Source organism: Populus alba, chromosome 6 (assembly GCF_005239225.2).
Source record: "Populus alba chromosome 6, ASM523922v2, whole genome shotgun sequence".
Classification (NCBI taxonomy): Eukaryota; Viridiplantae; Streptophyta; class Magnoliopsida; order Malpighiales; family Salicaceae; genus Populus; species Populus alba.
Genome location: NC_133289.1, coordinates 23,364,541 through 23,377,453, shown reverse-complemented (window position 1 = coordinate 23,377,453; position 12,913 = coordinate 23,364,541). Strand labels below are relative to the sequence as shown.

Sequence of the window (12,913 nt, the reverse complement as noted above, 5' to 3'; positions counted from 1 at the left end):
ATTTTTGGTCAATCTAACCTAAATCCAAAAGTTCATCCCAAATCTAACCCAACTAACCTAGGTATTTAAAGAAAAGAGTTGTTGGAGAATTGTTTCTTTCTCTTTTTTCTCCCTTACGATAACTTTCTCCCAAAATACTAAGAATTTCAGTTTTAGCTTAAGTTTTTGGTTTAAAAAGGGTTGAAGAAACAAATAAGTGATTCCCTTTACTGTTATTTTTTTATTAAGAAATTGTTTGTGAAAGGATGAAAAAGAATGTAGGGTTTTTATTTTGATTTGATGATGAAATAATTTAAGAGATTTAATTGATGTTTTAGAATGTTAGTCTTGCTCAAAATCAGTTTGATATGTTGTCTGGATTATGGGTTTTTGAATAACAGAATGCTTATTTTTAGGGATTTGAGGACTAGCATATCAAGATTTTAGAAATCCCGATCAACTAGTCGATTGATTGGCTGAACCAACTGACCGGTTGATAGGTTACTGCTTATTGGCTTGTTATGGAGGTCAATTGGTCGGACATTTCGGTCAACCATTTAACTTAACGGTAGATTTTTATCGGGTTTATTAAGTTTGATCAGTTTGAGTTATTTTCGAGATTAATTGGGTGAATCGATTTGGCTTTATAATTACGTTTTGACCTCTAAGCTTAGAGTTTTAAATAGTTTATGTTACTTTGTTTTGAGTTATTTTTTAGTATTTTTCATATCCGTTATAGGTTCTGCTGACATTTCTCCTAACTATCTTTAATGGTCTCTAGTTTTGTATTTTTTGTCTTTTTTTTTTGTTTTTCGAATAAGTGAGATAATCTTTAATATGCAAGTATCTATTAAAATGCATTAAAATATGATTATGTCTTGATATTGATATACTTGCCAGTAACACAATGCTAACGAAGAGTATTTAGTTTATGTGCACATAATATTTTGTATACCTAGTTGGTGAGAGATGCATCATCATGTGGCGATTAATCCTCTTACAGTGGTCACCTTCGAGTTTCATTTGATCTCGAACATGTATTCCACAACTTTATGTTAATATATATATATAAAAGTCGTCTCCTTAATGTTTCTTTCATTAAGCATTAGGTTTGTTGTTGCTTAATTGTTGCTTAATGTAATTACAAGCTATATATTTCTTTATATTTTTTCTCCCCAAATCATCAGCAACACTTTCAGCTAGATGACCAGCTAGGAAAACTAGAAAAAGTTATCATAAATAGTTGGCCTAAGGATAGCTGATGTAGTTTCCTTTGGGGAGATGGACTCATGCAAAGAGAGGGGGGTCCTTGGGTTGCTTTGAAATTTGAAAAGTACATGTTTCTGATCATAAGCTATACAGCTAATGCTGGGCCTGTATTTGGTGTTTTCTATGTTGTTTTGTGAACCTTGTGCTGGGTTGCACTGACTATTTTCAACATCTAATAAATTAGACAAGGACCAAGGCTTTAGGAGTGAGGAAGGAAAGAATGGAGTGTTAGCAATTTGCCATGGACATAAGGAACAAGATGATGCCTCCACTGTCTAACGGTTTCAGTGGCAGTGCTTATGTACTAATTTCTGTTGCTTTAACAGCCGGAGAATTAGAGGAAGGAAGCCATGAAGCTATAATAGAGAAGATAAAAGAAGCTAAGAATTCTGTCAACAGTGACTACGTGACTGCATATATGGAAGCACTTGATGGGCCACAAGGCACTCTACCTCCTAAGGAGTAAACTATAGTTTCTGATTGGACAAGGATGCCATTCCACAAGGTTGATTTTCTACATGGCGATGCAGCCTGTGCTTCTCCATTGGTTACTCCAATCCCTCAGGTTGCATACTTGATGCAGAATCCAAATGGCTCTGCGGGCATTGATGTGAGGGTTGGCCTGCTTCCACAAGCCCTGAATGCCTTTTCTCATTACCTTCTCATGAATCTGCAATAAACCTGAAGCATTGACCTTTGTATCTTTAGTCGCTTTCTTTTTTGTTTGGAGTGGGGGTGAGATCTAGGAGGTATCTGAAAAGATTACGAGGAAATGATTACTGATTATCATGGTAATGACATGTCACAATGATGTGTTCTAGACATAGTTTTCTCAAATACATACAAGAAACATATGTGGAACTGTCGTTTGGTAAGAGACAATCAAAAACCATTTCTAGTCAATAATAACAGCGGGGACACTTTTCTTGGTTGGAATCGTGGTTCTTTTCTTCAGTGTGGGGTCATGTGATAATCTCAATGCCATCAATAGTGCAGAAAACACTTGTTCTTCAGGGCCCAGGAACGAGGCATTTTCCTAGTTTAATTCAAAGAAGTTCTAGGAATTGTTATTAGATTACAATGCTTTGCTTAATCAACTAGACAAAAAGAAATTTTTTTTACTCTACTGAATATGAGAACAAAACAACTACTGCAATTAACATACAGTTCTCTAAAGAAAACAAGTGGAATACATAGATAAATGGAGTACCAAATACACTAGGAATAACTCAATCTGCATGAAGTGTAATGCTTCCGCAGATCCTTTGCTCATGTGGGCTTGGCAGCATAAATCTGCTTTATATGCATGTCCTAAGAGAATAACCACCACATCCAAAGTCTCCTTCTGGTAACTTCACCTTGTCCTGTTCCTGCATCATTGAATCCTTGTTATTAAATGCCAGGGCTAGAGTTGATGAAGAGATAGTGAACACAGCAAAATGCTGATAAGGGATGTAAATCGAAAATGATTCATCGAGTAAGAAAACAATGACATGGAGATCCCAGACAGCAAAATATTTATCCTTATGACTTAAATGGTGGTGAAGGATGAAAACTGCTAGAATTTTCGGCTCAAAATTCTCGGGGTAAGAAATGGGGATTTGTTTACAGCATTTCAGGCAAACATCCAAACTATTCTCCTAATCAACAAGATATATCCCGTACACAGAGAAACAGACAAGCATCCAGACTATTCTCCTAATCAAGAATGTTTGGCCTCATAGGGCATGAAAAACATAATAAAAAAACAGATTCAAAGATGATGTGATAAGAGACTCATTCAGAACAAAAACAAGAACTGGCATCAACTTGCAGGTTCTTATTGGGAACGCCATTTTTAAACCATGTTACAGTTGAAACATATATTTGATGATCAGAAGAAACAGTTAGAAAGTTCAAACAAAAAAACATGGATATAAGGGTAGTGCTGCTTGAGTGAGAGCCAAATGATAATAGAGGGAAAATAAAAACTTTGTTTGCCTAGAAGATTCTCTTATTCGATGGTTAAGGCTCAGAATATCATGCAAATTGTATATGCAATATACGACAGGAAAAACAAAGGCATCTCCATAGGAATAGACAGGGATATGGGGGACTTGCCTGTTTCACCATTACACTCACCAAATCCTCCAAGGAGCCAAAATTATTCGAAACATAGCTGTCCTGCTGCTTCTGTTGACCTAGCAAATACCCATCCTTTGACCTCACTAATGTTTCCATTGCTGAACCTTCAACCTCATTATGCTTCATCAGTGAGGTGTCAACAAAATTTGACTGTCCTGCTGAACTGAAGCTTCTTGTTCTCTGAAAAATCATGTTATTTGGATCCAAACTCCGGCCAACAAGACTCCCATTACCATTAATAGGAATTGCAGAGTTTATTGAGTTAGATATGCCATTTGCGTGGTAAGGATCATCCTGTCTATGGTCATCCCACCCTAGCTGGCCATTATTGATTATTTGTCCAGCATCACTGCTCATTGTAGCCACTTGGCATTGTAGATCTGCTTTGGAGTCCTGTAAATGAATGGGCAGAGTAGAGATAGAAGAAACATCACAGTGATTATTCCTACTTTGCAAGGCCATTGTTGACATGCTGTCTCTGATGGAACTGGGATGCAGAGTAGATTGCTTAAAACAGTCATTTAAGGTAAAAGAACTTGATTGGACCCCATTTGACTGAACAGCATTGGACCAGTTGTCATTACATCTACCATGATCCGGGAAATGGGAAGAAAATCCTGGATCTAAGGAACCTGCTGGGAGAGAAGATTGATTTCCAAATTTTTGGCCATCTTGGAGCCCTTGACCATGTCCTTCCAGCATCAAAGGTTTGCCTGAAACACCAACAAAAGGGCTGTTTGAGCTCCCAGCAATTATTTTCATATCTGTGGAACCACTGGATACAGGGAAACTGGCTGTATCATCAAGATGAGTAGGAAGTTCCCTAACATAGTTGACACCCTTGTTTGATTGTATTTGATCAAGTTCTAATGACATTGGCATCCCCTGAAGTATGTTCCCATTATTTCCAGGGTGTCCAACTGGTTGGAAGTGACTTAAACCATTAGCTGAGTGCGGTGCACTCTGTACATGACCTAATCGAATCACTCCAGGAGAAGGAAGACCACGTATGCCCAGAACAGCAGGAGAATTCAACCTACTAAGCATTCCACTAGAAGGCAGAGATCTGAAAGGGGTGTTGTGAAACTGCCCAGATCCAGCCAAGTTGTGCAATCCCAGTCCATTCATAGAATTCATTTGCAGATATGATGCATCTGAACTACCTAAAGCTGCCACCATATTGGCTTGCTGGTTTGCCACAGTGCTGATCCTTTTAAGGTAAAGCCTATATTTCTGCATCCAGGACAGTGTAATTAGTTTCCCGGATGAAAATAATTATTCAATTTCAATTAAACCAGGAGAGGATAGAATATATGCCTGGAGATGGCTTGCCACATTTTCTCTTGTAAGCTTTTCAACATTCATCAAATCGAGAATCTTCTTTGGAACAGCCTCTGCATAAAAACAAAATGAATGAAAAATAGAACAGAAACACCAAAACAAAAGGGTGGTTTCATTCATGAATGAGTTTGTTATGAATATAAAAGATCTATGATTTAATTAACCAATGAGATTGCTTTTGCTTAAAATAACAGGTAGGGAAAAAACAAGTTCAAGCACTAGAGAAAAGTCAAAAACCACATTGTCTCCAATATTAACAAGGAAAAATAGTAAGCATATGCATGTGCACAATGGCGCATGCATGCACACACACTCACTAAATGAATAAATAAATATATAAAACCAGGGTCGTATACCCGAGAAAAACATCTTAAACACCTCTAGTATGATGATGAGTGAAATAACATACTGTCAATGCCCAATTGATTAACAGCTGCCACAAACTTGCGATGCAGCTCCACTGACCACACAACCCGGGGCTTCTTTTGGGCCGCTGGATCCTCATTTTCATGTTCATTCTCATCACGATCCTCATCCTCATCCTCATTCTGGTCTTTCCTTTTTTTATTAAGCTTCTGGTCAGGTATTGCTTCACTACTTCCTTGATTAAGCTTGTCTCGGTTATCCGAGCTGTTTCTGTCTTTGTTATCACATTTCCTTCTCCTAATTACATGTTGCCAGATGTTCTTTAGCTCCTCAATTCGAACAGGCTTGAGCAAATAATCACAAGCTCCATGAGTGATCCCCTTCATCACGAGCTTTGGATCACCGTTCGCTGACAACACTGCAGCTCAACGTTATTCAATTAGAATCGAATCCCAATTGGACAACCACATACTGCAAAGATGTTACAATAACATGCTATGCAAGAAACAGTAAATTAAATGAACTTGTTAACTGAACAGAACAAGATCCTAATTTTCGGCTTTGGAATCAACCAACAAAATGAGTTTTAATCAGACTAATAGAGTGAACTCTAAAATTTTCAAGGATGTTGGAAATCTGGAAATGGCATGAAAATGATCATTTTCAAAATGTTTTTTGGAACTCCACGGGTCAATAAAGAATCTGCAACACGTTTTCCTATATATCAAAACTGAAACACGGAGAGCAAAAGACCATGTGTAGTGTTTTTGTCTTACTGATGACAGGTAGGTCCATCTCAAGCCCCACGAGCTCTAGCAATTTAAAACCGTCCATGTCTGGCATATGGACATCGCTGATAACCAGGTCAAACTTGTTCTTGTTTTCTCTCAACATACTCAATGCCGTGATTGCTTGACTCGTCGTAGTAACTGCACAATCCACAGCCCATATATTGTATACGTCCAGATTGTGAAATTCCACAAAAAATAGATCAGTTAAAACATACAAAATCAATCATTAATGTAGATTTATCAGGTTAAAATATTCAGACTCAACCGAAACTCAGAAAATCAATAATAAATTTAGATTTATTTAGAAAAGATCCAGAAGTGTGTCATGCCAATAAATCATAAGATTTCGAAACTTAAACTCAGAACAAATCTACACAAATCTAACTCCAAAGAACTAATGACCCAAGAGTACAAATGCAATCAATTTAGAAGATCGAACAGTTCCAATTAGTGTAACACACCAGTAGCCAAAACCTCAGAATGTCATTAGAGACAGTAAAGATTCAAAAGTGTAAACTTTAACTTACAAAATCTTGTTAAAGTGGATACATATCTAAGTGCCTATCTCCCAAAAGTAACAAACCGGATCAAAGCAAGCAGAGAACATAGATTTCTTCTTTTCTCAAGAAACCAAGAAACAAGACAAGATACTTTAATTTAACTCAACAGTTTACACAAACATCATGTTTACAAAAACCAGTTACATAAAACTTCTCAATCAACAAGGAGAATCAAAACCAAGAACAAAGATTATTCATGTCAATGGCTTATAACCATTCATATTTTACACAACTAACAACGTAAATCTGACAAACAACGAAAACATAAAAGCCTTAACAACAAAACATGAAAACAAAAACCCATGTCCAAAAAACATGAACAGCTCAATGAAGCAATAAAAAAAGAGAGACAAACCATTATACTGGCATCTACGAAGCAGAGTTTCCAGCAGTAAAAGACAAGTTGGGTCATCATCAACAGCCAAAACTCTCATACCAATAGGAAACTGGTCTATATTGCTATCTCCAATTCCCTGCTCTACAGTCATTTTCTTTTTCTCTTCAAAACAACTTGTCAAAGCAAATAATGAAAGAAAGGGACTAATTTACCAAGTCGGGTGCTAGTATTTGCTTCAAAGATTGAAGCTTTAACTGGTTTTTTTTTCAAAGTTTAAAGCTCTCAACAAAAACCCATAAACCATAATAATGGCAGAGCTTGGTAATGGGTCAATTGAGAGAGAGAGTGGCAATAAATAAAAAGAGTTGATTGGCTAAGTTGGAATATAGTATTTTAGAGATAGAGAAAGCTTTTAAAACATAAAAAAACACGACAACGAGCCAGAAATTCTATTTTTATTTGGTCCCTCTACTTTGAATATTCTTCTACTTTGATAGTTATTTTATGTTTTATTATAATATCATCCTTTGACTGTTGACTTTTTTTTTTTCTATAATCATTTGATTATTTTTTTCATGCACTCATATGCTCCTTCTATAAAGTACCTATCAAGTACCGTTAATAATCAATCACTAGAATATCATATTATATAGAGTGAAAAGTAAGGGATTCACATTAATACATAAAAAATATTAAATTTTTATAATAATAATAATAATTTAAAGTCTTCACAAAATGACATTCTAACCATTTTTAACGATTGACTTATGAGAATTATTATTAGGATTCACTCATTAAATATACGAGATATTTCCAAAATTGAATTTGAGAATAATATTCCATCAAAGGGGCTTTTTTAAAGAAAAAATGTAAAGTATTTATGCAAAAACATTAAAAAAAAAAAAAAAAAAAAAACGAGATCTTACCACGATCTTTCGTAGAATCACTTCTGTGATGATAAATAGAATAGGGGGATAATAGCGAGAGGATCAAAGTAAATAAAAATTAAAATCTGAGGAACCAAATAAAATAATCAAGCCCACAGTGTGATGATAAAGAATATGAAATGTAAGGATATATTTGGACGGTGATGGAATTTGTGGACGGTGGTGAGTGAGAGATTAAAAAGATAAAAGCTTTTATTATCAAGATTTGTTTTACCATATTTGGTTGCGCGTTCTCGCCACGCGCATCTATTCTGGATTGTAATTGATATTTTCCGTTCTGGTACAGTTTTAGAATTATGTACTTTTCTTTTTCATTGTAAAGGAATTAATTGAAAGTAGTATTTTGCAATTTTCTACCCTATCTAGATATTAGTGGGAACAATGCTGTTTTTACAAAATTTAGTTACAGGATTAGTTTTTTTTAGAAGATTAAAATACTATATATGAGTGGATTTTTTACTAAACTTGTAAGGGATGGGATGGATAGTTAGTTTATTTGAATTTTTATTTGGGGAATTTTTAAAGCTTATTAAATATTCCTTGTTTTTCTTTCTTTCTTTTAATAAAAATTGACAATCTTAATTAATAGAGTATCTCTCTCTCTTTTTTTTTTTTAATGCATCTATTTTGGGATTATGATTAAAATTTTCTTTTTTCTCCTCATCACCATTTTAATGGGTATAAACTTGCTAAGAAGATTTAGTAATTTGAATTTAAGCACATGGAAATTGAGAGTTTTAAACCTTATTTCATTTTAGTTACGTTATTTAAGTAGTAGATCCTTGTGTATTTTTATGGTCTTCTTAATTTTTATATGTTCATCATCTTCTTCACCTCTCTTTTCTACTTACATTAAAATGAATTTATATCAATATCCTAATAAAATTGATTTTTAAATTTTAATATTATACACCTCAATACTAATATAATACACCATGTCTAGTTTTATTTATATAAAAACTTATTAAATACAATCCATTTTATTACCTGTTTTAAAACTTGAATTACGAGTTGAGTAAATTAACTCTTATTAATTAAAAAACAACATAATTTCAGGATTTTTTAAAAATAAAAATGATAAAACAATCAAACTGAGTTTTTATCGAGTTGAATGAATAATAAATTAACTTTTTAATATCAACCTAGTTGGATCAAATTAGTGGATAACATGATTAACACATGTAGCTTAATAAACAACTATGTTTATATATAATCTAAGTTATGTCTGTTGATTATTTTTATTATCAAATAAAAATATTTAAAAAGGACTAACTCACAAAAATAATATAAAGCGGAATGGTATTTAAATACTGAAAATGCAAGAAAAAAATCACAAAATTTGAAAATAAAATAAAATAAAAAAGCGGGTGATACGGTGAAATGTCTAACCACAATGCTTGAAAGCGGGGACCACAATGGAAAAGGCCTTCGCAGTAAACGACAGACAGAAACTGCAAGAACTTTAGCCGGCGTGAGCATGCTTCGCGGGTCATGTAGGCGCAGACCGTGCTCGACACCAAATCCCTGCATTTAGTGTATTTGGTCAACTTTTATCTCCATCCACTCTCTACTTATCCAATTCTTAATTTCATCCTAAAAGCAAAATGTTATACCAATTTGATTTCTAATGCTTCAAAGATTTATCAATCAAGTCCTTTTGTCCATTCTTGTTCGCATTTCAAAGAAAGATATTGACGGAAATGCACACAAGGATTCAATCAAGACCACATATAATGTTAAGGATGCCATAAATAAATATTTTTATTTTGGAAAAAAAATCAAGACATGAGCAATGCATGGTATTTTATATATTTTTTAATAGTAATGGTAAGAAACACGAGTCCACAACACCATAGCATATTGTTCAAGACATGTTAAACTATAATTTATAATTTTTTAATTTTTTTTAACCATAACCACAAAAACAATTGTAATATCAAACATTTCCCAAGTCCCAAGGGGAGTAAATAGGTTTTTTTTTGCTAGCAATGGTTAATTTTTGAAAGGAGAAACAAATAGTACAAATAATTGGTGCATCTTTCAAGTTGGGAGGAGCAGCATAACCGATCCTTAGAAGCTAGCCAGTAAAGAGGACAAAAGGATTTGGCCTGCGGTGGTCCACCATTCCATGCACCATTAGCTCAGGACGCCTGGAAAGATAAAAAAGCCGCTCTCGCTGTGAGAGTGACAAGGGTGAAGTAGAGTGCTAGCTAGCTAGCTAGGGACTAGACGCGGGAGAGTTGGGAGAAGAGAATTCTGTCCACGAGAACTGTGAATTCCCTTTACTTAGTTTTTGTACTTAGTTTATATCCTAGCTGCAATAATTGGCCAGTCTGGTTAGTTAACACAGTTCCCTGTCGATCTAGGCCTTTCTTTTTAGGTCTACCCAACGAAGATTCTTCAATTTCTTTTCAAATAATATGCATTTCAGACTTTTTCTTAAAAAGAAAAACTTAAATTAACCCGCATCAGTCTATTGATTTCTAATTGGTTTGGTTCATAATAAAAGAAGAGAAAGGAGATGATCTCATGCTATAGTTCTAGTTATGTGCTGAGCATTTAGCTGATATTACTGGCACTAGTCGGACATAACCCAACAAACTACATCTGTTTTCATGGTATATATGATTAATGAAGGAGTTGAGTTGATGAGTTCTGCAATAAGTCATTGTCTATGTCATATTGTCATTATTTGTCATTCGATCTCAAAATCTAATGACGAGACTTAAATAGTTTTTTAAAAACAATCAGATGTCTCAAGACCCCTTTATCTTGTTCCTTGATGTATGTACACAAGGAGCATTTTCCTTGTTAATTCCGTGTTATTTTAATCTTGGTCATCATTTTGATATTTTATTACTGGGTCCATGGAAGATTTCTGAAAAGATGTTAAAGTAGGAGGAAGAGATTGTTCTCAATTTCATTAATTTGTCTTTAAGATTCAGGAAAAAAAGAGCAATTTCTTTATAATTCTTTCAACTCAAAATCTAATTACGAATATTCCATCTCCCACAAAAAATACAATTCATCTTAACACATCAAAATGGGTAATTAATAATGAAAAAAATATTGAGAAGGAGCTAGTCTTACCATGCAAGTCCACACAATGGAGGGCAGGGTTTTACTTTACGTTGGTGGGAGAAAGGGTGATAATGAGTAATAGAGGCAATTAATTAAAGAAAAGCTAGCAAATCAGCATGCACTTGAATGCCCACTATATATATATATTTCGTGTGAGTGGATGAGACTATGGCGTGTGGGTTCCAGATAAGGAGAGGAATGCCATCTATGATTAGATGATGTGATGCATCTCTTCTAGATTAAGGGATTTTCATCCTTACTGGGGCCCTTCATTGCTTGATTGAAAGTGCCTTTTAATCAAGTTTTGTATGCACAAAGCTAATTAATTATACTATATATATATATATATATATATATATATATATATATATATATATATATATCTTTGCTCCATGATAAGTGCCTGGCCTTTGTGAACAAGGAAAGTGGCCAAACAGCAGCTTGGCACTACTAAACTATCTACTACTATATATATATATTAAAAAGAGATGGGAGAAATATCATTATATATGGAGAGTTATCTAGTACCATGCACCCATACTCAAGTGTGTTGTGGATTAATACGTTGTTCATGTAGACGGTGAATAGGGTTTTTGCGTTTAAGTTATCGATTTCTTTTCGATGCAATTTTAAATTATATAATTTGTATAGTTTTATATATATGTTAAGATTTCTTTTGATTTATATATTTTAGTTAAGATAAAAGGTAAGATGCATAAGAGATGGAGAAGTAATTAAGCTATTAATTAGTTATACCTGATACTTAACGTGTAATATGACATCTTAAGAAGGAAATTTAGTATGCTTTGGTGAGAATATTCCATTAAACTAAAGGATTTACGCATCAAAATTAAATCTATTTCCCCAATCTGTTCAAGGATTAATTAATTTACTGATAATTTCAATGTTAAGATTTACAAGAAATTTATTATTTAGAATCTGATCTTTGTTTAAATCTTGATAGATAACAAGCTTGGAGAATACATTTTCCTAACTAGAAACCCAAATCAATCCCTTCATATCTTGTCATCATAGAAGTGCCCTTTTATTAATGGTTGATAATCAAAGGTTTGGTCATTGTCTCTCTGGCTAAGAAAAGAAGGTGACATTTTTTTTTATATATATTTTTTAAAAAAAATTGCTTTAAAATTATCTAAAGTATATATTTTTATATCTTTATTTCTACAACCAAATATATTATTATTATTTTTATATCTTAACTTCAATCCTAAAACACTAATCATATACAACTAATGAGAATGTGCATATATAAACTATGTATTATATGATGTTGTAAAGTTGAAGCATGCATTACAAAAATATAGCACAAATTCTTTAACATGAAGGATCAATGACATGTTTCATATCCTTTTTTCTTTAAAAAGATAAAACTTTACTGTATATATTTTTATATCTTTATTTCTTCAATCAAATATATTATTATTATTTTTATATCTTAACTTCAATCCTAAAACACTAATCATATACAACTAATGAGAATGTGCATATATAAACTATGTATTATATGATGTTGTAAAGTTGAAGCATGCATTACAAAAATATAGCACAAATTCTTTAACATGAAGGATCAATGACATGTTTCATATCCTTTTTGCTTTAAAAAGATAAAACTTTACTGTATATATTTTTATATCTTCATTTCTTCAATCAAATATATTCTTATTATTTTTATATCTTCACTTCAATCCTAAAACACTAATCATATACAATCCTATAACATGCTTTTTGGGTAAAATGACAATGTACATAAACTATGTATTATATGATGTTGTAAAGTTGAAGCATGCATTACAAAAAAAAAAAAAAAGCACAAAAATCTTTAACCCGAAGGATCATTGAGATAAGTTAATAGTTTTCTAAATCTCGGCGTTGCTTGCTACCACATATTGAAGATCCAAGCTAGACCCACAAGGTGGATGGACGTCAGATCCCAATGAACTTGGTGATTATCCAGAGCACCAATAATCCTTTGACTCTAGCCCCATTAATATTCAAAAGGGTTGATGATCAGTTTAATTTGCATGATAACATGATTAACCCTAGCTTTCTCTACACAGCCAAAATATAATATTGTTGGTGCAATATAATATATTTTTC

General features: G+C 33.4%; 1 protein-coding gene across 4 annotated transcripts; it reads right to left on the bottom strand.

Annotated features, from left to right (window-relative positions):
- Positions 1–1,454: 1,454 nt before the first annotated feature.
- On the bottom strand, positions 1,455–7,139 carry LOC118050229 (two-component response regulator ARR12). 4 transcript variants are annotated; one of them, XM_073410026.1, is made up of 8 exons: positions 6,786–7,139; positions 5,856–6,008; positions 5,123–5,497; positions 4,690–4,766; positions 3,349–4,605; positions 2,459–2,618; positions 2,093–2,284; positions 1,509–2,001 (listed from the first exon to the last, which is right to left on the bottom strand). In XM_073410026.1, the coding sequence occupies exons 1-6, from the start codon at positions 6,916–6,918 to the stop codon at positions 2,547–2,549; spliced, it is 2,067 nt and encodes a 688-aa protein (XP_073266127.1). In that variant the 5' UTR covers positions 6,919–7,139; the 3' UTR covers positions 1,509–2,001; positions 2,093–2,284; positions 2,459–2,546. The 4 variants fall into 4 exon arrangements, with proteins under 4 accessions (XP_073266126.1, XP_073266127.1, XP_073266125.1 ...); XM_073410025.1 differs by lacking the exon at positions 2,093–2,284 and having other exon boundaries at positions 1,455–2,001; XM_073410024.1 differs by having other exon boundaries at positions 2,093–2,618.
- Positions 7,140–12,913: the final 5,774 nt, after the last annotated feature.

What these genes read in the sequence shown, in the direction of transcription:
- LOC118050229 (XM_073410025.1), bottom strand. Translation starts at nt 6,918, where the DNA reads ATGACTGTAGAGCAGGGAATTGGAGATAGCAATATAGACCAGTTTCCT. An exon ending in TAATCAATTGGGCATTGACA is followed by an intron (nt 4,767 to 5,122) that starts GTATGTTATTTC and finishes GTTTTTATGCAG; the next exon opens with AGGCTGTTCCAAAGAAGATT. An exon ending in TGAGTGTAATGGTGAAACAG is followed by an intron (nt 2,619 to 3,348) that starts GCAAGTCCCCCA and finishes TCAATGATGCAG; the next exon opens with GAACAGGACAAGGTGAAGTT.